The sequence below is a fragment of the Bombus impatiens genome, unplaced genomic scaffold, assembly GCF_000188095.3.
Source record: "Bombus impatiens unplaced genomic scaffold, BIMP_2.2 scf_0060, whole genome shotgun sequence".
Taxonomy (NCBI): domain Eukaryota; kingdom Metazoa; phylum Arthropoda; class Insecta; order Hymenoptera; family Apidae; genus Bombus; species Bombus impatiens.
Genome location: NT_176479.1, coordinates 1,608,877 through 1,633,516, shown reverse-complemented (window position 1 = coordinate 1,633,516; position 24,640 = coordinate 1,608,877). Strand labels below are relative to the sequence as shown.

General features: G+C 35.5%; 1 protein-coding gene and 1 long non-coding RNA gene across 2 annotated transcripts in view; both read right to left on the bottom strand.

Annotated features, from left to right (window-relative positions):
- LOC100740813 overlaps positions 1-21,475 on the bottom strand; it is a 56,329-nt gene extending 34,854 nt beyond the window's left edge. The window contains exons 1-3 of the mRNA XM_033324680.1: positions 21,446-21,475; positions 21,337-21,404; positions 20,991-21,025 (exon numbers count right to left, since the gene is read on the bottom strand). Of these exons, the coding sequence (XP_033180571.1) occupies positions 20,991-21,025; positions 21,337-21,404; positions 21,446-21,475 (133 nt within the window). The remainder of the gene's footprint in view (positions 1-20,990; positions 21,026-21,336; positions 21,405-21,445) is intronic.
- A 154-nt stretch (positions 21,476-21,629) lies between these two features.
- LOC117152545 lies at positions 21,630-24,245 on the bottom strand. Its single transcript, XR_004462930.1, has 4 exons — positions 24,050-24,245; positions 23,376-23,664; positions 22,050-23,152; positions 21,630-21,734 (listed from the first exon to the last, which is right to left on the bottom strand). It is a non-coding gene; the product is annotated as an uncharacterized LOC117152545 (long non-coding RNA).
- Between the last annotated feature and the right edge of the window lie 395 nt (positions 24,246-24,640).

The following is a 24,640-nucleotide window of genomic DNA, read 5'->3' as shown; positions in this document are numbered from 1 at the left end:
CGTCGCGTCGCTTTGTCGTGGTTGAATATTGCATTTTTCCATTAACAGACCACGATTTCCCATAATCGATATTTAATAATTCAGGGAGGAGGGGGGCAGGTGCAGAGAGAAGAGAGGCGGAGAAAAGAGAGGATACGGCGAATTAGGAGGATGGAATCCCCCGACGTGAAATACCCGGGAAAACAGAAATTGAATGTTCACGCTTAAAAAGACCGCTGTTTTACAATAACACGCTGATGTGTATCACGAATGAATGACCGATCAACGAGAAACGCCGCAATATTCTCGTTGCGCAAACAGGCGAAATGCAGTTATTCCCAGTCGCAAAATCTCCGGTAAATAACAACAAGGAGGAACTGTTTGCATTGGGAATTAGTTATGGTTTTTGTGTGGCAAAATTATTGTACGACCGATTCGAAAAAACCGACGACAAAAACGTCACAGCGTGGAGGCGGATTCACGATCTCGTCGTTATTTTGTTTCATCGATTTTCTTGACCAGTGCACAACGAGGGGAAAAAAAGTAAATCGACGTACACGTAAATCCTCGATTTGTCATGAAATTATTGATGCTTTTTACGAATTTCATTAAATTTCTAATATATTACATTTGGTCCGTGTGAAAAAGTATATGGAATATTAATGAATGTTTTTTGATCTTGATATTTCTGTCGTTTACATCGAAAAGTAACGTTCGAAAAGTATCGTTACATCGGAAAAAATATTATTTGCATTTTATACGTAACATATCTCGTTAAAGATCTTGAAAAATTTTATAAAGTACAAAAGCACCAGGGGATCTTCAAAAGACATACATAATATCTTTTACCAACAAAATATCGATTAAATCATGTATATATTAAAAATTAAATTGTCTCGGCGCTTTATGACGTGAATTTCAATATTTCACATCATCACTTTGATATTAGGATTGACAGTACTATCAATATGACTGTTCATTGAATTCCAATATTTTAACTAACGTGTTAATCTCAGCAATTCTGTTTGCGTCTCTTTTAATTATATTTGTCAATCTTCTGTAAAAATGCCTGTCAAATATTTATTAACGGAGACGTAATAGAATTTAATCCATTAGAAAGTTACAGTTAGTTAAATTTAATTCCCACCAGGTAATAGGAAGAGCCCCTTAAATAACATGAAACTAATATCTAGTTGTTTGATACTAGAACTATTAACTTGTGACTTATATCTAGATACGTTATCCATATGCAAATGATTGTGCTGTGAAAATAACAGTTCTACATTAGTTCGTATAAAGAAGGTTGCCAAAATTTCAGAAATAGTTTAGTCAATTTTCAAATATTAATAGTTAATAAACAAAGTCTACAAAGCTTTTAACTTTTATATTCTTTATGTTTCTCTTATTGTAGCTCGTACAAACGTTCCTGAAAGTTCTACTTTGTTACCAAACACCCCTTATATGTAATAAAGTTTCTATTTCGATAAAAGTTGATAACCATATCTTTATTAAAAGTACTTGCACGATTCCATTAGTTCCAAAAGCAAAAGTTCTGAAATACGTTATTTTGGTAGAGCTTAATAGAATTCAACGATTAAAACTCGATAGATTTTCGTAATAAAACTAATACCTACACCTTTCGTTAAAACCACTCTTCAAACCGATGTCACCCCTTTCCTCCTTTTCTACAAAAAAATGATACAGAGAAAGTGAGGTATTTAATCCCAGTAACGTCTCCGGAACATCCCAAACCTCTGATCGCGAAGCTACCCAATCTCAAAGGCAACCGTAGCCAACCGATTCAAAGACGACTTCATTTTCCGTCGGTTTTAATCTCCCCGACCAGCGACGCCATTCTCGTGTGTGTTCGAAACGTCGACCAATAGGACGGCCGACTCTTAACAGGAGTAGACAGATGGATTGAAGTGCGGAAGCTCTGTATTCAAGTACCATCCAAGCACCGCGAAGGACGATGGCGCTCGTTTCAGGGGAGAGAAATACGGGCCCGGTGGAAGGTGCCTCTACTCGAAGTTGATGGCGTCAGCTGTTACGTACTGTTGTCGACTTCTGCTCTAACCACCCCCATGCACCTTACTTCTCCCTGCACCATCACACCCCTCTCCCCCACCCGACTCTTTTTCAACAGAGGTAACGGGCTCGCCGAAAGAATACAATATTCTATCTCGCGACGTTTTTCACCGGAATGGTAATTCGCGGTTTATTCCCGGCGACGAACTCAAGAAGAGAAGGATCGAGTTTTAGGTCGTCTGCGAAGGATCATCGAACTTCCAGATTTTATCGGTTTCAGTTTGAAATAATTCAATGCTTTATTAAGTGAAGTCTATGCGAATATGCGATTAAATCGAAGGGCGCGGAGTTGTGAAGTTATAGAATAGTCGAGATTAAGTGTTTTTGAAAGCTGGAAAAACTAGTCAATCGACCACCTCGATCTTTAATTCTTTACGTGAACAAGAAAATTGATGCAAATTGTCGAATCGAGCAGATTTTGTCATTCAAATACCGAAAGCCCTAAAAATTAGCCAAGGATCTATGTAGATGCAATTAGAATTGGAAACTTCTTCCAAGTAGCTTGGATAGCCTCTCTCACTGCTTTGAGACAGGTTACATTTGTTGGATAGTCTTATTGTTTCTTTGAACCGTTACTCGTGTAAGACGTCTTCGTTCCCTCCGGATCGCAAACATCTTCCTTTGTTTTACGGCCCTTCGAATAGGTTCTTTCAAGAGGCATTGGGTGTTTTTCAGCTCTGACTTGTCGTCGCGTAGGGAATTTTATTTACAACGACCGGATGTGCAGGGTAAAAAACTAAAAAGCGTCGTTGCAGACGGTGCGTGAGATTACTGACGGAATTACCTTCGTGTTAAACTTTGCTACCTTTTTATTGTACTATTTTCTCATACTTGTAACGCTCTGAGAAATAATCCAATAATAAAGAACGATATTCTTTTACGTATTATCGACTAATTACATTAGAAATTTTGGAAATTTCTGCTATCAGATCTTGCTTTTATATTTGCAACTTCATTTTAAAGTGTCTAGAGCGTGCAGATAAATGAAATGTCCATTATATTTTAACACTGCAAACGTAACTCATAAAAAGTAGTGTAACATTGCTGATGAAATTTTCTGTTGTTTAAAATTTATCTATCACAAAGAGTATTTTAGTTGTTGCATATCGTGCAGATGTCAAATAGAAAAATTTGCAGTAGAGATGAGTTACGCAATTTTTTCTGTCCTTCCAATGGACAAAAATGACAGAATTTTCTAATCAACCTAATATCACAACACCAACTACCGTGAAAATTTATGTGAAGCTTAATTTCTTTATTGGAATATTAATGTTTTAAAGGGTAACGGGAGGATGTTTCGCATGAAAACTGATTAATCTTGATCTGTTCAGGCCGATTCACGCGATTTCGTGTCAAATTTAAGTACCATCGATAAATCAGTGCCTGTTGATGTCCAACGTGACGTTTAAATAGTCGCTTATGTGCAATGAATGACGGGTTAGAGCATCAAATTTATATGTGACCGATAAAGCAGGCTAAAATATATGTGCGTCACGTACCAGTACGTCAAATTTTCATAATAGGGCTTGTCATAAATGAAGCTCACACATGCGAATCCTTGACAAGCCGTTTTACACGCTGTATGCATATTACCCACGAGTGTAATTTTTCACGTAATATGCGTAAAAAATATTTCGAGCCAAAATCCTGTCACATCTTCTAAAGAATATTGTTCGCTTGTTTACTGGTATTTTATTTAAAAAAAAAAAAAGAATATAGGTATACATACCTACATACAGGAGATGCAGCATGAATTTTCTTTTTTTACATCATGATATTTAAACTGGTTCTCATAGTTTAGCAAAAACGTATTTCCAGCATTTTTAAAGCCACTTAAAAAGATACTTTCAAATCTTTGATCGTATTTTATATTTGATTATAATTATTTATTTTATCATATTTCCATATTTCATATATATAATTTCACAATATACTATTATAAACCTTTACTTGAAATATTTTTTTGTTAAACTACCAATTCAAATATCATGACGATGGATTCATGCCATATTCTACATTTGTAATATCAGATTATGTTCTTTTTCCCCCTGTTTGAAAAGCATTCGGTAATAATTTAGTCCCAATTTTCAATTTTCATTTTATTCGCCATATGGATCTTTTAATCGCTAATATATATTTGGTTTCATATTGTTATCGCGGGCAGACTTGGATGCTATTTGTCGAAATAAAACGTTACAGTACATTGAAGGGACGAGAAAATTCCATTACACGAGGGAGACCGATGAACATGCGAAACGAGAGAGGGAGTAAGAGATGAATGATTTTGCGTTGACCGGCGGCGTTCGGCATAATTACGCACAACGATCCTGTTTATTTCGCTGGCATCACGCGACGATGCTTTCCATTTTCTCTGTGACTTGATCGCTTCGGCCGTGTTCCGAAAATTCGCTTGTAATATCAATTCATGTTACGTTCTGCTGATGGTGTAATCACGTGCCTCCCAGGTGGAAGCAAACGATCACAGGTTGATGACGATTCTCCATTTAATGAAGGATGAAACTCATTCGAAAGTATACGTCTGTGATTTAATATTTGTAATAGACATAGCGTTTTAGAGCTAGAGACCTACCAAAACGGAAAGAACGGCAAAATATTTTGTCCATAATTTTATAATTTTCATAGAAATAAAACTTACAATTGCATTAACATCGAAAACACGTTAAAAAATTTCAACTAGTAGATATTTGGATTATTAATTTGGAATAACAGAAAAATAGGTAGGATCTCTCTCTCTCTCTCTCTGTCTCATTATGTGATTGCAAATGTTTGGTCACTACTGTATGTCTAATTTGATTTATTTTTTATGATTATGTTACAAATGATTAATTAGTATATTTCAGATATTAAAATATAGAACGACTTTCTATCAATTCTTCTTTTTATTTAAAAGAGAAAATAGGAGGACGAACCCGTTTTTTACGAAATATCGAATTCTACGCAAACGAAATTACATCGCATCGATATGGAACGGTAATTTGAACGCAGAATACGTGACATTTCGGATAGGGGACACCAAATAAGGAGGAACTCTTCTCGAACCCCCATACAAACAGGACTCGGATTCACAGCAGAAAAAAGAATCGACCTAACTTTATTAATATTTCACAGTCGCCATGAATGGCTTTTCATTTGACGATGTCCTTTTTTTTCCTCCTCCTCCTCCCTCTCTCTACCGCAACCGGGCAAAGAATCGCGTTTCAATTCGCGTGTACGGTGTGAGTAAAAATGGGCCAGTGTATTTAAGTGGATTTCGCGCGGACACACTCGTGGGACCTGGTCGTTGAAAATGCTCGATCGATTTCGACAATTTCACTGCCGACAGACCGCAGCGACCGGACTGGTTACCGAAAATTAAAAAAAAAAAAGGAAAAAAGAAGAGGAAGAAAAAATGGGAAAGGCAAACAGTGCGAAAGGGACGGGACGAAAGGGCGGACATACGCACGAGAAGAGGAAGGGTAGTTATACTACATCGGACCGACTGACGAAAAAGGACGAGCTTACTGGCTGCAAAGCGAAAACGTTCTGGCTCGAAATAAACGTCACTGATACACCGGTGCGACGTTCAATAAATTGTTTGACGGTTCATAGGGAATCGCGGGAGAAGTTGTTCGACGTTAGCCGGCCAGAGATAAAGCCCTGAATTCGTTTTTGTACAGCGCGCGTTCCGTGCCGATGAAATTCGTTACCATTTGGAATATCTCTATCCTCGCTTTCTCTCTAGTCCTAGAACGTATATGTGTAGTTCTTCTTGTCTGTTCTTTGGACGGACACGATTAATATACTTGGAAAAATTTACGAGGAGAGGGTGGCAGGGGTTGGGTGGAGGAAGAAGTTATTTGGCGACAACAGGCGAGATAGAATTTTGGATCTTTTTTCACCATCCTCTTCTCGAGATATTTCTTCACTCTCTGCGACAGTTAGAATTTAGTTTCGAGTGATCCTGTTTTCTTTTTTACTTTTTTATTTTCTTTTGGAGAGAAGTGTGTGTTTCGTATGTAGGATCGATCTCTCGTGATCAAATAATTCAATTTTATTCTATTGTTAATTATCAACCTTTTCAGAGAAAAAGAAATTCTCTAGGAATGTTACGTATATATCTCAAGAGAATTTTCAAGTATTTTCTGCCAATTGTATCCATAATTGTATCGTTCGTATGGAAAGATTGTTGATCGAGACGATTTTTATTCATAATTTTCTAGGGGACACTCGTATGATTCCCGAAGGAATACACAGTTCGATTCCTTTTTTATCAATCATGAATTTCCACGATAATCGTTTGGTTATCAGTTTCCTTAACGTTGTTGTCCCCCAAGTCCTACATCATGGCAGTTACCCTCTGCCATGAGGGGAACGTTTCTTTCTATCTTCTAAACATTCTTATCCTCCTCGGTGGCATTATTTCCAACGGCGAACGATGGCTCGAAATTCCATTCGATTATCGGCCCCTCGTCCTTACGCTTCTTTCTCCTTAGTGACAATAAGCTAGCCAAGGCACGACGCGTTGGAATGTCGTAAAGCGTTAGGAAAGTGGCGAGTCGTAAAATAAGATTTCCTTCGCGAAGTGCATTGTTAGAAAAAATTTCCAAGAAGAATGATGTTAAACTAGAGCACGGAACGACGAATTTTTTTAAATCAACTTGAAAATATTACAGAAGATATGCTTGCAATGCAAAAACAAATTTCCTTTGTTAAAGATGGAAACATCTTGTCAAAGGATTGATGGGTTATTTTTTATATATGTAACTCGGAATATCCTCGAAATGTTGAAACTTACAAAGGGAGATTCTATACTAATATTATATAATACACATAAGAGAATTTGATTAAGCAATATAGTTACCCTTAGAATATCCTTTGTTGAAAAAATTATTATAAATCTGCAAGGTGTTCCTATTATTCAATTCTATGTTTTATATCTTAATCAATTTTGAAGATAATTAATACTAAAAACCGCAATTTGTTTGACGGTACGTTCCCACTCCGATTATCACTGCAAGTATCATTTTTGCCATATTTTTTCACCAATCGAAATGGAACATTTCGTCCAGTGACAAAGCAAAACTAAACGTTGAATTATTAGATCGACAGATAAATCATCATGAGCTAAGAACGAAATGGAAGAAGAATTTGGATGGGAATTAAAAGTAAAACTCGAGGTATTTCTAGTAATTCCAGCTTCTTCGTGTTCACGATGTAAAGTTCATTTTCGAGGCAATTTAAATTCCGCGACCGTTTCAAAAAATCAATTAGACCATTTGCGTGAGGTCGTCGATCGACCGATCACGTTTGAATATATTATACAGCTAGAATCGTTTACAATTGTTGCAACAGAGAGAAAAAAGAGAGAGGGAAAAATCGAGAGGGAGCTTACTGGGCCGAAAAAAGATCGTATCGTCGTCAACCAATTGTACGTGCAAATGCCCACTGGATAATCAATTTGAATAATTACCTTCGGATATTCGGTATTAACCGGTTCAATGCGCGTAGAATTCCCCAGGCAACGATAAAGAAATAAAGGGATCGGTCCTTTTTTTATCTCTCTACCTTTTAATCTTTTTTTTCCCCTCTTTGCTTTCGTTTTATTCCTCGATATAAGCCACGGTAATATCTTCAACGGAAAATTTGACAAGGGTCCCTTGTCGATTCGATTTTCTGTTCGGACGACAATCGTCGGAGGTTGAGTTCTGGTTTACATTACGTGTACGATCGAATCGCACTACAGGCTTAAAACGTATCGAGACAATGATAATGTCATGTTACGAAAATATAAAAAATATAGGGCTCGTGGTTTAAATTCTTGCTACCATATTTTTGGCAAACGCAATTATTTGAGATAAATGTTTGACGTGTTATTATAACAGTACTCTATTTAATCTTGATTCCTTTTTTTATGTATTATTGTATTTTAAGAGTAACTCCGAGTTGAAATAAACGAATGGAAAGTTTATCCCTTCTGATAGTAGATAATTATTTGGATGATTTATTTAAAGTAACTAAAAATAAAACTTCACGAAGATGATCTCTTAATTGTTATTATTTTTGTTTCCATAAGAAGTTTAAGAACCTCCAAATAGTTTGATTAATATAAATTACCGCGAAAGTTAATCTTGTTACGAAAATTACGAGAATAATTGGAATATCAAGAATGATGTCTCGTAACTGAAATTTCACTCCGCGATCGATTTGCCATTTTTAAACGGTAGTGGTCCATCCGGTGAACGTGTCCGTCATATGTATATATGTATATATTTTCTGCACGTGTTGGTTCTCCAACAGGCTGACATCTATTAGTCAATATTGAATGAATATTTGATAGTGAAAGTTATGGTCCCGATCAAATTCCAGACCGTACATCCACTACTTAGACACTATGTTTCACGCTTATGACCAATCGATCTACAGGGTGATTCTGTTATTTATCTTCAAAGATACTCTTTTCGTGCTATCGATAACACTTCCTTTTCTTTTTTATATTTTTCAAAATTTCGAGGATACTCTGATTAATATTAAGAATCAGATGTGTCTGCTCCTAAACTTAGATCATTGTTGAAATAAAAATTAGTCACGATTAAAAGCACTGAAATTATGCTTTTAGAAAATGAATTATTATTTAAATTTTGAACTTTCTTGGACTCTTATTAAATTACAGCACGATTAAGGAAATTAGCCAGTCGAAGTTCGAATAATGGAATAAAATGGCGTTTCAATTCCAAGAAAGCAGTTTTCGTATAATTCTTCTAACTATGAACGATTGCTTACGTAGCACTAACTTTTTGTAATTCCTTTTCATTTTCGAAATTAATTAATATTAATTATCGACAATATAGATTCAAGAAAAAGATCTTCAAAAATTCTATATATTTTACTAACGATATCAATAACACGAAGAACGAATTGAAAAAAAGTGTTTTAAAAGATTCAGTACTGTTAAAAGTTCTTCGATTTTGCAACTTTCTACCTCGGTTCGGTTTTTGTTCATAACGCTTATGAACAGATTGAATAATTAATTGTTTCCGTTGCGTGGAAGTTTTCTTTGAAGCACGGAGTCTGTTGGAACACAGAGATGAGTGAGGAAAGCAACCTCGTGCTCCGGTTCTATAATTGAAGATATACTTTAACCAAAATCTCCAGACTGCAGGGCCTTCCATTGTTGCTGCTACATTGTTTCCTAGAAATTAATGGATCACCCTGCGTTCGTCGTTGATTTTACGAACAATCGGATCGACAACGCTTGAACTTCCTTAAAATTTCAATCTCAATGAAATCTTCGGAATTCTCATCGAATTTTGATTCAAGAAATTTTATTTCGTTCACTTTCTATTCTTCCTACAATCTTATCTCCCCATTCTCGAATGGAACATAAGGCAAAAGAGATTTTATGTACATGATATTATAGCCGCCAAAGGTATAATTATTAAGACGAATAATTTCTTAATATTATGACGAACAATGTTTCTAAGATTTTGAAGAGTATGAGAAAACACGTGTTAAATTCCAAAACCAAAGCAGATAGTCTTGGTAATTCACAATTGATTGCTAATGTACTGGATTTTAGAAAATAGAATATTTTTCTTTTAATATAACTTTCATATCAGATCGCAAACGATAATGCAAAATGTATCTAAATCTTCCACAAAAAGGGATCACTAACGTCCTCCTCCTCTCGGATATCATTCTTTTGCCCAACGAACGAAGGTCCACTGAAAAATCCAACCTTCACATTACGCGCGTTTCTGCGAGTGGCAACAATGTCTGGCCATCGTCTGACTTTACTACTTAGCGATTTGCGCGTGATTCGCATCACGAACGAGCGGCCGTCGACCAATTTTACCAAAGAGAAGGATAAAATAGAGGAAAGAAAGAAAGAAAGGGGGCGGAGAATGGGGGTGGAAAATTGGCGAAAGAGAAAAAAGAGAAGGAAACGTAGCAGTTGCAAGGCGTAGCTGCGAAGTTTATCGCGCTTTCGAGTTTATGTACTCGCAGCGTGCACCGGTTCCCGCGATTTTACGCCTTTCGCTCGTTTGTCCGCCTTTTCATCACTTTTTCTTTTGTGTTTCTTCTCTCCTTTGCCTTCCGCTTCCCTCTTGCAACTGTTCGTCGTCTCTCTACCCTTCCCCTTCCGCCGTTCTAGGTATCACGAAACGATGCAATGGAAAATGGGGAAAAGATATTTCGCGAGTAGTTTATGACTGTTCGAGAAAGGAATTCGATGGTGTCGATGTATGGATTCTGCGTTTCTGCGTGCGGAAACTCGCAGTCACGCCGACATCCTTTCGAAATATTCCCATTCGCGATGAACACAAGTTACTTTCAAACTATCGAATGTTCTGGGAAAATGGTAGAATCTAACAAAGAAGATAATTTTTTGAAAACGTAGATTCTGGTCATTGAACTAGGATCAAATTCAATTAAAAATTTTTAACAACGTTTTTTGATACATTTGAAAGGCTCATCAACGAACTGTAATAACAAAATTTATTAATTACTAATCATCAACTTCGTTTCTGTAAATTTCTCGATTTCATTACTTAGGTCCCCATTGTTAGTGTACAACTTCTCAGAAAGCAAATGTCTTATCTCTAGAAGTACATACAAAGGAAAATAAAATTTAGCTCTTATTAAATAATTGCCTGCTTGCATATTTAATAATGATTCGAATAATCGAGAAAAATTTTCTATATAAATTGTTGCACAGAAAAGAAAACTTTTACAAGCGGTTTTAATTCGGCGAACAGAGACCTATAATGATATTGTAACGTTTTTCGAATGAGACGATTCCAAGATTTTTAGGAATCGTAGGAAGACCGGAATTGAGTGACAGAGATAGAGAAATAGAGAGTAAAAGAATGTGCGGGTGCAAGGATAAATGGTTGTGGAAAATGGTAGTTGAGAACGAGAGTTTTTGAGAGAGAGTTTGTTGGATAGTTGAGAAGGAGTTTGTCAGAGAGTTTGACAGAGAATTTAATCGAATAGCACGTGAAATATAGTGTATCTAAATAATTACTCTTGGTGTGAATATAATTACAATTTTGGTATTTAAAGTATTTCTGTAATTTAATATAAATGCAAAGTGGCAAATGGATATCTAATACAGATAAATTCTACAACTAACTGATAAAATATTAGATCGATAAAAAACTATCACAGAAATCTAAACAAATTACCAATTCATTTAAAACAGAGACATGACTGTACGTATATGATACAATGCCTAAATTGCACTTTTTCGGAGAACGAGTTGTTTCCTTTTCAGCAATATTACACTGTTTCGTTATAAGTTGTATCTTGTACTATTCATGCATGCATTTCAAATGTTCTTTATTTAAAAATCCTCGAATAAAATCACAAACGTGCAGACAAAACCCAACAGCAGAACTTTTTGACTAATCTAACACAAATAATAGGTGTGTGAGACAAATATAAAGCGTCTCCCATTCTTCATACAAGAAAGTAAATATTGAAAACTATCAATCAATTTATCAAGAAAAATCCGTCACGAGAATAATCCGCGGCGTTCAATTTTGCGTGGGTCAGGGAGTACGAAGCGTGCAAAATCCACACGCAAACAGAAGGGAGAGGGTAGAAGACAGAAGAGTTTGATCGTGCATCCAAGAGCGACCTAGTAACGGAGTTCTGCGCGTGACAGAGGTCACGGTACGGGCATTATTTTTCTTCCCCTTTCGAATTCTGGACCGAGGCGCGAGAGGTGAACAGGGACAAGAGAAACAAAGAGAAAAGGTGAATCCGGGTAAAAGGAAGCGAGTTTGTCGTAACAGCGGGTACTGACTTTATCGGCCTTTCGAGTTTATTTATTTCTCTTTTACAAGAGGTGCAACCCCCGCATTTTCACGCTCTCGAACCAAACCACCCCTTTCTCCCCACCAATCTCTCTCTATCTTTTTCTTTCACTCACGCTCTGTTTCTCTACTTCTATTCTGACACTTCTATTCAACGACGGCCAGCCCCGTTTTCTACGTAGCACGCATTCATTTCGCCCCTCTTCAACCATCCACCCACCCCATCGCACAAGACCTCTCCCGGCCACTCTTTCCATCGGTTATTTATTCGCGATAGTTCCTACTTTTTACGGTTTACGAGGCTATATCGACGGCCTTTGTTCGTGGCCGTCCCTCCAGCCAGCTCCTCGTTTCCCATCTGCCGATAAGAAACACGAGCCACCGTCGCCCCCTCCCCCTGACACTCTACTCGACTGGCGTGTCGAAACAGAAATTCCTCGCCCTTCGACGACGAGAAAGCTCGCCTGACTGGAAGATCTTTTCGAACGAACGGCCCAAAGCAGCGATCGTTGCGATAATTCTTGATAAACAAGGAAGTAGACGGATACGGAAAGGTGAATTTGATTGAACTTGCTAAGTGAAATACGAGTATGAAGAATTGTGGAGCGAAGAATAATGTGAGAGAAGCGGAGGTTGATCAGAGATTTAATGAAAATTGATTTGTCGATGGTCGAGAGATAATCGATTGGCTTTTTCGCTTTCACGGAATTTCGCTCTATATTTTAAGATCAGTCAGGCTGCTTGGTTTCAAGAAACTTTATTAATCTGAATAACGCTTGAAGCTTTCGTACAGTATCGTATTCGATTATACAAACTTGCCCAAGTTCAACTTCTTCTTTATTAGATGAGATGGGAAAGTGAGATACTTCGTAACAAACGTCGCCAGCTTAAAATCGTCGCGTTTTCAAATTCCGGTGATTTCACGGCAGCCAGTATGAAAACGCACATAAGTCACCGGGAACGATTAGCGGGCGAACTAATTGAGAAAACCACTTCGCCGTGGAAAACATAAGGTTCGAGCGCACACTGTTACACGTGGCTGTTGTTACACGAGCGTAAGGCTAACCAACATGCTCGCGGTCGTCACAACGTGGAAGATTAATCGCTTTAATTTCCGAGACATGATTAATCATAATTAACAGGGTTGGCTTGCTAGAACGATAGAAGAGGAAACGGAGAGGATAGAAAAAGGTGGGGATAATGGGAAAAAAGAGTAGAGGGAAAAATAGGGGGGAGTTTCGCGTTCGCGTCGCGCGGAATCATTTAAGCGAAGGAGCGAAAAAAAAATGGAACCGGGCATGAAAAATTCATGCGAACCGAGCACGGGTATTAACAAGTTGTTACGAGCAGGAAAATAGACGATCAGAAGATAAATGTAATAACTTGGCCGCTTTGGATCGAGATGCGTGCGAACTTCTATGGATATTTCCATCGGCTGCTGGATTAAACGTGGCTATGTAAATTGCGCTGTTTTAAATTACAGTACTCAACGTGGAGAGTTTTCTTTTCGCCCCTGTATTAATATTGCTCTGTTCAAAGTTAATTTCATCAATCCATTAAGGACCAACGTTGCGTTAACGCAATATTTCATTTCCAATTTTTTTTCTAGTCAATTTATGTTATTAAGTTCTGTTTCTTTTTTCATAATAATGAGCTTATGAGAGGACCTGTTTCATATTTCGTTCGCCGTTACTTATTCTTCCGAGAAATTTGAAAAAATTGAAGTATTTATCGTGCAATATAATAAACAAAGTTTTTAATACAATGATAATATATTGTTTATAGCTTTTATGTTTTTCAATTTTTGTCCTTAATGAGTCAATGCAACCTTTATTTATATACCGGAATGGCTGTTCTTTCTTTTTTTATTTTTAAGTTAATTTTTATACAATTATTGACAGAAATCGAATCATGGCAAACTATATTAGCTAAACATTAACCCCAATTAAAAATTTAGGGCATACAGAGTTCTAAACATATCGATCCATGTCACTACTTTAATTAATAATCGACACTTTGTTGTATCAAACTGTATCGAATAAGCGAACTTAATTATCACACAATCCGAAACACGAAAAAAGGAACCCTCTTCATCGTTCATACTTCTAATAGAACTGCAGTACGTTTACTCTCTATGAAAATATCATCAGAAATATATTTTAAAGCGACTTAGGACCATAATTCGAGCACCTCCGACATTCTATTTACCGTTCCAAACAGAGCAAAATGAAATTAAAGAACGAAGGTTGGCGGGAGGGAGGGGGGTCTATGAGAGAGAACATCAACGACCTTTTCACCCCCAAAATGAATAATATTCCAACGAGTGCAAGAACGCAATTTCGAGCTCTAGTTGCCACTTAACGCCTGTGAAAACGACGTTCCTGCAACCTTCTTGAGGAAACAGTGTTTTTCGCAAATTAAGAGATTCGCAATAATGGCCTTAATGGTCCTGTAAGGGTACAAACTGAAATTACGTTACCACTTAAACGCGGTTATTTATCGCCTACTTTATTATTACCGCCTACGAGATTTTCGTGTGCCTTCGTGTTCAGGACACCGGTTCGCTGTTAAACGACGTTGCACCTCGTTGGCTGTACTTTCAATTAATTTCAACTCCTTTTCCCCGGTTTTTGCCCCGTGGTTTCTCGTTACGTCGGGTTTATCGCGCGAGAGGCATAAGGATCGGCCAAGCTTTTTCGGTAGTATAAACTATAAACAGGGAACAGTGAATCATATTTATTCGAGCAACGCAATTATTCTCAACCGTTATACGTGCAATTTAGCTTCTTCATCAGGAAATTCGTTTAACCGGCTACGTGTATTCTTCCTTTTTTTCTTTTTCCGTCATTTCACGTCTACCTTCTGTGTAAAACTTAATGAATCTTTGCCTTGAAGATTATATCATTACCGGTGCAAGATTCTACGGATTATACGAAACCGATTAAAACGGTGAAATGAAATTAAGATCGTATACTCTACGATGTGTCTTTTCGAGAAACTGCTATTTAATTGATTTAAGATATGAAAATTTGATAAAAAAAACTTATATTTTTCAATACTTCTATTTTTGAATTTGTAACATAGTATTGTAAGGAAGTTTTTAGCATAATGTGAATTAAACACATATCCATGAACGCTCTATGTACGTACTTATACCCGTACATTGTCTTTCTTTCTTTCTTTCACGGCAAAACATAAAAGTATAAATATAAAGATAAAAATCACAACGAAGAAGAGAGAAAAGGAAAAAGCGAGTGGAAGTAGCTCGAAAGAGAAATCGTCTCTTCGGGATTAATTTCGGACCGTCATTTTAAAGACAGCGACTCGTAATTACAAAAGTTCGCCGGCTTGGAAACGAAGAACAGCAATTCGAGGGTAACGGAACGAGAAGTGAAGAAAAATCGAGAAGAACCAACACGAACGCACATTCGTTACATAATAAAAGCGTCGAAATCTCGACGCGAGTCTAAGATCTCACGGCTCAGAGACGTTATATGAAGTCCTTTAAGCCTCGCTGCCCGATCGGAAAGTATTTCTCATTTGGCCTTTGAGGCTGCTCTCAGGATTACCTCCCGCGACCACCTCCAACCCCGGCACACATCCACCGAAGACATCAATAACGCCAACTCGAAACTTTCGCTCTGCCTCGAAGTGTTTCTCCTGCCCTCCTCTTACCTCGTCCCTCCACCATCCTCCTGCTTTTTCCTCCTCCTTCCTTTCTGCTCTTCCTTTTTTTTACATTTTTTGTAGCGCACGTCAAATGGCCCGAAAAGCATTGAACTTTACTCGAGAAGTGACAAATGGCCATCACGAACGAGCTACGAAATATGAGAGAATCCAGAGTAAGATCGCAAACTTCGAAAAAGAAATAATAAGGATATCCGGTGGATGATCGTTGAATTTTAATCGTGCATGGGTATCCTTAGATTTTTGGAATCATTCGTTGGTTAGAGAAAAAAGGGAGAGTTTACTTGTCGTTTATGCCAAACTCTTGGGAATAATCTCGTCGGCCTTCCTTCTACCTGCCGTTATCTTTTTACGTGCTCTTTCGCTTCTCGTGGGAATATATCGTATCCTAGTTACAATTGCAGATTTTTGGAATCGCTCGTCGACTAACCGTTTAATAATTTACCTGCTCCCTAACTTGTAGATCGTTTCGATTATCGAATAAATTTTTGTTCGTTATAATTGATTTGTTTCTTTACTAAATACATTTTGTAATTAAGAAACGACTTCGTAATAGACTAAGATGACTCGTTGATATATTATTTTAAACATTAATAATGTTAGGAAATATTTGAAGAATTATTCCACGAGGTACAACTTTTCACGATATCAAAAACATCCTTTTTTAGCTTTGTCACACTCGATTGCGTTGCTTCGCTTTGTATGATATCACGTATTTCTATTGTGCTTGACTATTGCGATGACTTAATGGCGTGAGAACGCTTTGTTATTGTAGATGGTGTGGTAAAAATGAATGTCTTTTTAAAATTAAATATTAAGCATCTATTTTTGTATGAAAGGAGAAACATCTAGCACACCTTCAAACACTGATAAGAAACGAATGTGTAATTACAAATAGAATTAAACTTTTGTTGCACTAAACTTTCTGTTCCAAAGAGTTAAAAATGTGTCACAATGTACGAGTTTTCTATATTTCGGAAGATTCAAAACAAAATCGCATTAATTCCACAGAGATTTTCTCTTCAACTAATTCATATCATTTCGAATATCACCATCTTATGCTTCAGGGCGAAAAAAATACGAGCGACCTCGCTCGAGAAAGAAAGAAGAAATTCTCGAAATATCGAACTATACGCGTTTTAACCCTCTGGTAAAGAGAAGAGAAAAAAGAGAGGCACAAAAGGACACGAGATTTCAGCCTGATGTGGTAGAGATAGATGAAGAAATATTCGAAACCGAGAACGATGAGAAGAGATGGTTAAAGACGCCCAGTGCATCAAGTAGATCAAACATTTGTGTTGGTTTCCGGCAAAAGAGCATGTGAAAGGAATGAAGAGGAGAAATTCTTTTAACCAAATGACGTGAAGAAGAGAAGAGGGGAAAAAAGGTACAAAGGGTATAGAGAGAAGAAAGAAAAAAATAAAGAAGATAGGAAACGTCTGCGATTTTAAACCCTTTCGAAGAGAGAACTGAGGTAGCAGTCGGTAAGAAGGTTCGAGGAGGGTGGAAATAAAAAGTTCTGCAAATTTGAGTGGTGGTTTTAACGTTGGTCTACGAACTACCCCTGGCTGACCGTCTATAAAACCACCGTCTCGACTACGTTAATGCCACTGAAGGCGATTCGCCTACTTCGATCGATTGTAATTAAATGGAAACGCTTTTACCCTCCTCGCCCGATATCCTCGTCGCTCCACCCCATCATCTTTTTATCACGCCGCTGAATATTCGGTTGCGAAAGTTGATGATCGTAAGAAAACGCGATGTCATACGAGGCCCGTCAAAATGACTGAAGAACACACAATGTAAATAAGTGTACCGGCTTAATTTTTCACACTTTTAGATTTTAAACACTCATGATGAGTATTAAGTGTTATTTTTAATAGCGCATTCGAATTCCTAAATCGAGTTCCTCAATAAACGCATACGCAGTACGATTCAACTATGTCCAAGCCTAACGTTTTCACTAGTCTGAGCTTCCAAAAACTTTGAGGAAGCGCTAAGATTCTTATCAATTGTATAATCATTCGTTAAGTTAAATGTTCGAGACTTTTTTCAATAAAAATAAAAGTTCGGAGCAGATGAATTTAATGGATGAAATTTCGCATGAAGTGTTAAGTGAACGTTACATATTCAGCATATTAATTAAAGAATATACAGGTATCGTAATATACATATATATAGACACGTAACAGTTTTATTGCTAGATTATCTACATACGATAAGAAAAGAATAAATGCACAAAGTAATTGTACGATAAGCGAGATTGAGATGTAGGGATATGGAGAAATATAATAAATATTGGTTGAGTGAAGAGAGAAGAAGATATATACTTGGTAAAAAAAAAAGCCAAGGAACACTGAAACACTTATTAAAGGAATGCACAAAGCTCGGAAGAGTACATTTGAAGAAGCAGGAGCTATTGTCAGAGACATATCGCACAAAAGTTATAGACTGGTATAGGAGTTTGAAAATGGCGAGGAGATAGGTGCAAGAAATCGAGAAGGAGAAGTATGAGATGGGACGTGGGCAAATAAGTAAGGAATGTAAATAAGAACAATGAAATAAACAAGTAGATAAGAATGTAAAAGGAAATGTAAATAAACACTTAACGTACGAAACCAAAGATATGTGCAAAAGTAATATACATATGAATGGGGGAAAGACTACAATATTAAAATGTAAGAATGTTAAAGTATAGTACGATTATAAGATATGTAGAAGCTGAAACAAATAAATACTACTACTACTACTAGAGACATCGTAATTGTAATTTGAATATAATAATCCTCAGTAAAAAAAAAATTGAAATTAAAATTACAGATCAAAGTAAACTTCCCTAAAAATAGAATCTGTCTCTATTTAATTGGAGACATAATCCCAACCATACGTTCAATATTATAGAGAGTTAGTTAAACAAATTGAAAAACACTTTATCAAATATAAGATGATACTACAGAAGATGAATTTTATTATTAAATATTGCTTCAACCTCATCGACAAACATATAGGACAATAGGTTGAACAGAAATCAATATGGTTTCTGTAGGTACGTTTTATGAGACAAATTCAATATGATATCAGAAATACATATTTCGGTATAAACGAAGGAAAAAAGGACGAACCGGACCTTTTCAAACAGACCAAACCGGGGGATCCTTTCACTTTGTGTCGTTCTCGTAAGAGTATTACAACCAGTTCTCTGGCTGTCCGATCGGCAATGATTTCCAAATGGCATTCACGGTTCTCCGTTTGCAGTAAGCCGTAATACCGTAAATGTGGTCGATTGTAAGTGCAGATTTCCAGACGGACCAGCCTCGAGCAGAAAGCTCCACGTGAAATTGCAGCTTACATCTACACATCCTTCAATCCCCATCAAATTAAAAGCGGTATTCTGTTAAATCGCATCCCACGGCCTTCATATACGAACAACCACCTTTCAACGAGAAACTTCTGTCAACTTTTGTCAACCGATTTTATAATTATCAGTACACACTTATTCATATGGAATATAAAAATTTATGTTATTTCATTTTACGTTCACGTGCTAGAATTCTCTTTGATATGAGGAGGAAAATTTAGAAAATTCTTCGATAAAATTCATAAACTTAAAAAAAAAGTTCAATGTACGTGATTACTTTGATCACCATAAAGGGAATATTAATTTAAATAGTAAACAGAAGATCAAACATAAATTCTCGTTCGACCAACAAAGTTTATTCCTATAGAATTAAACAAGAAATTGAAAGTAATCAACAGACTGAAAGTAGACTCTGTCGACTATGAAAGCCACAAGTAAAGTGCTTCGTGATGGTGTAAAATTAAAATGAGAAAAATAAGAAAACATAACACAAGCTATTGGTTTTACGTAGAAATATTTGAGTGAAGTAGAAAGGGAAGTGAAAGAAAGTAAGAGAGTATTTCAACGTAGGTGAATAGTGACACCTTAAAATCGATTCGTTTACGGTACAGAAATAGACAGGAAACACCGTGTCCTGAAGGAATCCCGCAAATGGGACGGGGGATGCGATCGTGGCGTCGCTTCGCCGTATTAGAATTTAAAAGCATCTCGTTGACGTGACTCCTACCCTTCTGGCTTTCAAGTCACCGATAACGATCGACATTAATTAAAGTAATCGTCTTAGCGGTGGGAGCGCACAGGTTTCGTCGAGAATAAATAATTTATAAGATCTGGAATGAGGTGGCGAGTACAACGAAGGGAGTACGACGAAGGACAAAAGGATGGCCGTTACGGAATATACATATTTATTCATCTAACAGGCGTACATTTTTTTGCATAATGTCTACAAAGTGCATCGACTACCAACTGCAATTTGAAGAACAGATATGGTTATATACCATACATAATTTCACGGTGGAAGACAAGGTTTATTGAATACCAAAGTTCTAATAAAATCCTAAAATGTATAACGATATAACGAACATGTATTAATAGATTATGAAACGTTGTATACGTATAATAATAATCATTATATACTAAAGTAATCCTTTCCTTTCTTAAGTAGTCTTTAATTTTATACTATTATCGTTCGATAGATATGATGACTTGAATAAGTTTAAACAATGAAAATCTTAAATACAATTTATACAGAATATGACGTTACTTTTATGCATGTTACTTGTCATTTAGTAATCATTTTAAAAATTCGAGTTAAATTACTTACTCTGTTTTTGAATTCGATTATAGCCAAAAAATGATATACGAAATATGTATTTATCTTATTCAATCGCCGCATTAAGAAAATATTAATTACAAGTTATATATACTTCATAGAGCATATGCACCCCCCCTTGTTTAACATGTAAATTTATTGTTAGATATAAGAATAATTAAAGATGCGAATCTCATAGACAGAACATTGTTGCGCCATCTAGAAGCGAAATTGTATCTCATTGAAAGCAATCGATTGCACCATGAAACTGTCGTACCATGTGTACGTAAACCCACATTATTATTTAAGAACGAGATCGTCTGTCGTTTTTAACTGTGGTTCTAATCACCGACGAGGTATAGAATAGACCTGATATGCAATGCTTCTTCACACCCCATATTTTTGAGGTAATTTTACTCTTATACCATTTTTATGTCGCATGCAACGTTATCGATTCAGCATAGTAGTGGCCTGAACCGAAACAAAAATTTCCTATGAAACTACAAATAAGAAATCGAACAGAACACATCTTACAAATGAAGTACCTACATACAGAATTGTACACTTCTATAATATGTATCTTGTATGATAGACAAGAAAATGTTACTACTCACGAGTACAATAAATACCCGCAGTCACTATGCTCGTCAAAAATTCTACGTATACAGCCAATCACCCGTGTCGATTCGGACCTTTCATCCTTCGACATGATTGAGAGACCGCAGGAATAAAAATACATGCGACTCACGATTAGATGTGAAGAATGTTGTCCTCGATATTGTTCTGATCCAAGGGAGTTCGTCATCAAGCCATCATCAAATTGGAATCACCGAATTCAATGGGAGAAAACTGTAACAAAACATAGAATATTTTAATTTACTCGTAATGATGGTGTTAATTACTTTAAAAGTTTTTATTTAAAATAAAAGACTAATTTCTGTTAAATAAAAATTTTTAGTAATAATATTCAATTCAAGAATGAAAAATGTTCAACTTGTCAAATTTTCAATCAGATTTTATTTTTTAATGAATAATAATTATCGTAGAATATAAAGAATTGAATTAAATGTAGCACAAAATAAATAGTTACTTACATTCTTTGGTTTTGAAGCACAAGTAAGTCTTTTCCAGGGAACAGGAAGAACAGGAAGGAGTGACATACCTTTAACAAAATATGAATTGTTATAATTTATTTTGAGAAGCACATTGAAGATTAATAAAAAAATCTGACATAATAAAATATGAAATTCTATAAAAACAGAACTTTAATAACAAAAATATTAAACTCCTAATAAACTCTAGTTACTATAGGAATTGGAATGCTAATAAAAAAATTAAAAATCAGACTTTAATTTCTAATTAATAGTAATTACAGCGAAATACAAAGAATAAAATTAATGAAATACAATGTGCAAAGATTCTTACATGCTCAAATTTGAAGTGCCGCTTCATCCTTCCCAGAGAAGAGGAAAAAATGGAAATTATGAAAAACCTATAACAAAACATGTGAAATGCTATAATTTGTCCCTGAAAACGGACTTTTGGTTCTTAAAAAATGTTAAATAACGAAAAACAAAACTCTATACAAATTTGAAATTTTAATAACAAAAAGAATTGAAATTCTAATACAGCTTAATTGTTAAAATAAAAATTGGTACCCTGACATAAAAATTAAAAATCTAGAAATTGAAATTCTACTGATTTCTGAACGTTAAATGTTTTTATTGTATACCTCAACATTAGAACTTTGATGTTTTTTTCAATACAAGTTAATAGTAATTCAAACTAAATATGAATAATAAAATACATCGTCGAGCTCCAAGAGGCTTTATCCTCTTGCGAGACCTGCGACTCCACTACCGAAAGCGAATGTTTAACAAAAAAAGAAGAAAAATAATAGGCTATTAACACGTCCGTTCAAATCAAGTGACAATTGGCGAACACACTGACTCTACTTTCGCGTCTGATTATTATAATTAAATTTAATGAAAATTATTACGCTCTAAAAAAATATGAAAAGTAATATAACGCAGCAAACACTGACTTTACTGACCGCATTGCGCGCAGTCACAAAAATTTTCTGGAAGAAAAAATTCTTATTAAAATACTACTTTTCTTCTTCTTCTTATCCAGTGTTCATTTATGAAAATACTGCTTTTTCAAAATTATAAAGTAATTATTATTCATTTACCACAGACAAATATCATATTACATAGATTACACACATATCATACTAGAATATGAAATATTTAATATGGAGTTATTAGTTACAATATTATTCAAATCTCTATCAATATTCCATAATGCACCCAATTTGTCCATTATTAGAGTTTCAAATACATTTTATACTAACGAAATATGTCTTCAAACCTACCTGCAACAGCATTTCTTCTAGAAAATAATAGGAATTATTAAAAAAATTGTGGTGACAATATTATTGCAGAAAATTCGCGGGAATGCAGCAAAATATAAGTTATTTTAATTTAATTTAAATAGAATTTTGGAGATTCTACGTTAATGTTAAATAATAAAGCATTTCATTTAGTATGTTTGAAATAAAAAATTAATTTAATATGTATCTATATCCGAAATAAGAAGCGGTTAACGGTGTCTTCACCTTCGTATTCTTAATAAATCATAAAGTAATTTATAATTTTGTTATATTATGTATTAATGGTGTTAACATTGCGAATTATTTGTTAAGAATCGATTACATACTAAATAAATATTACCAAGTGTCCAATAGAAAGAACAAACAAACGTATAAATACGTTTACCTTCATTAGAATAAGTCAAGTGTTACCGTATCTGCATAGAAAACTATCGAATTAATCATACACCGTGGCGTTCTTTCGAATTTCGTGGCGTTTCTCTAATGTCTTCAAATTTTCCTCGCAATCAAGCAATGATCTGCACAAAAAGAGACCGAAACGTTAAAATAAGTATATAAAAGTAACAAATTATACCAAAGTGAAGCAATTAATTGGGTTTTAGCGATTAAGGTTAAAGTTGCTTCTGAAAGCTCATTGTACAAGCTACCCGTAAATACGATAACAAAAAATAGACCAAAGAAAAAAAGATAATCTAATAATGGATTCTAATAGATTATAATGAATTAACGAATAAAACGTACATTAATTAGACATAGCAGTAGCGTGAATTTGGTAGAAAAATTACTAAAAAAATACTACGTAGTAGAAAGAGGACACTTGTTGCAGAGTATAGATACATCTAATCAATCCGATTTTCGTCCGTAGAATGATCCCCGCGTGTCGATTTACCAAACGGAATTCGGCTGGCGAGGGGTGGGGAGGACGTCGCCGGTAAGTCGAGTGTGTACGAACAAGAGTCGTCGAATTCTTGGAAAGGATATGTTTCCAACAGGCCGATATTATGTTTCAAGAAAAAAACAATACGTCAGACTGAAATGCGGAGATACGCATATAAAGTAAACACGCACGAATTGATATAACGTAAACGAACAAAATTAAAATAAAACATCGTAAAATTATTATTACCGTAAAATCGAACGACTATCGAATTATATTTCGTTAATTACCATAATTTGATGTATAAAAGAAAAGAAAAAGAAAGTAAAAAATATAAGGGATAAACTATCAAGGAAAATAAAGGGAAAGAAGAAAGTCAAAGGAAATAAAAAGGAATAGAATTTCATTCTAACAATACGTGATTTGCGCCTTTCGATGTAGGTGATTTTGATCGAAAACTAATAACCCTCTATTCACATGGAAAAACGACAAATCACTATAAATTGTATTATAAAATGAGCCAAATGAATATTCTCACCATTTTAAACCAATGTCTTCGTATTGTATATTAAATTTTCCACGAACGACGAATTTACGACGAATTCTCGACAGTTACTTCTTCTTTTCAATATGACACCGCGCGAAATGGAGTAATTTCAAATTTTAATTTCAAAATTTACCACCAGAGTACGATTGATTCAGGAACGTATCACGTTCTATCAGTACACAGATACTAATCGAATTTTCCTGAAAATTTCCATATTCGTATGTTTACATGACAATACAACAAATCATTATAAATTGTGTTAACATATAGCAGAATAATAGTTATTACCAACTACGCCCAGCATTTAGTTAAATTGTTTCTCTCTAAATATGACAACAACAATAAAAATATGACAATTTTCATGATCGACCTCAAGCACTAGATCCGTTTGCAATATGTTAATAACTGTAAATACAGAACGATTCAAATTAAGATTCTCACCATTTTGAAGCATTTAATATGTCGATGTATATTAAACTTTCCATATCTATAACGAACTCTCTGCAGTTACTTCCACTTTTCAATACGAGATCACCGCGCAAAATGATGTAACTTAAAATTTAATTCCTATTTCTGCCATCA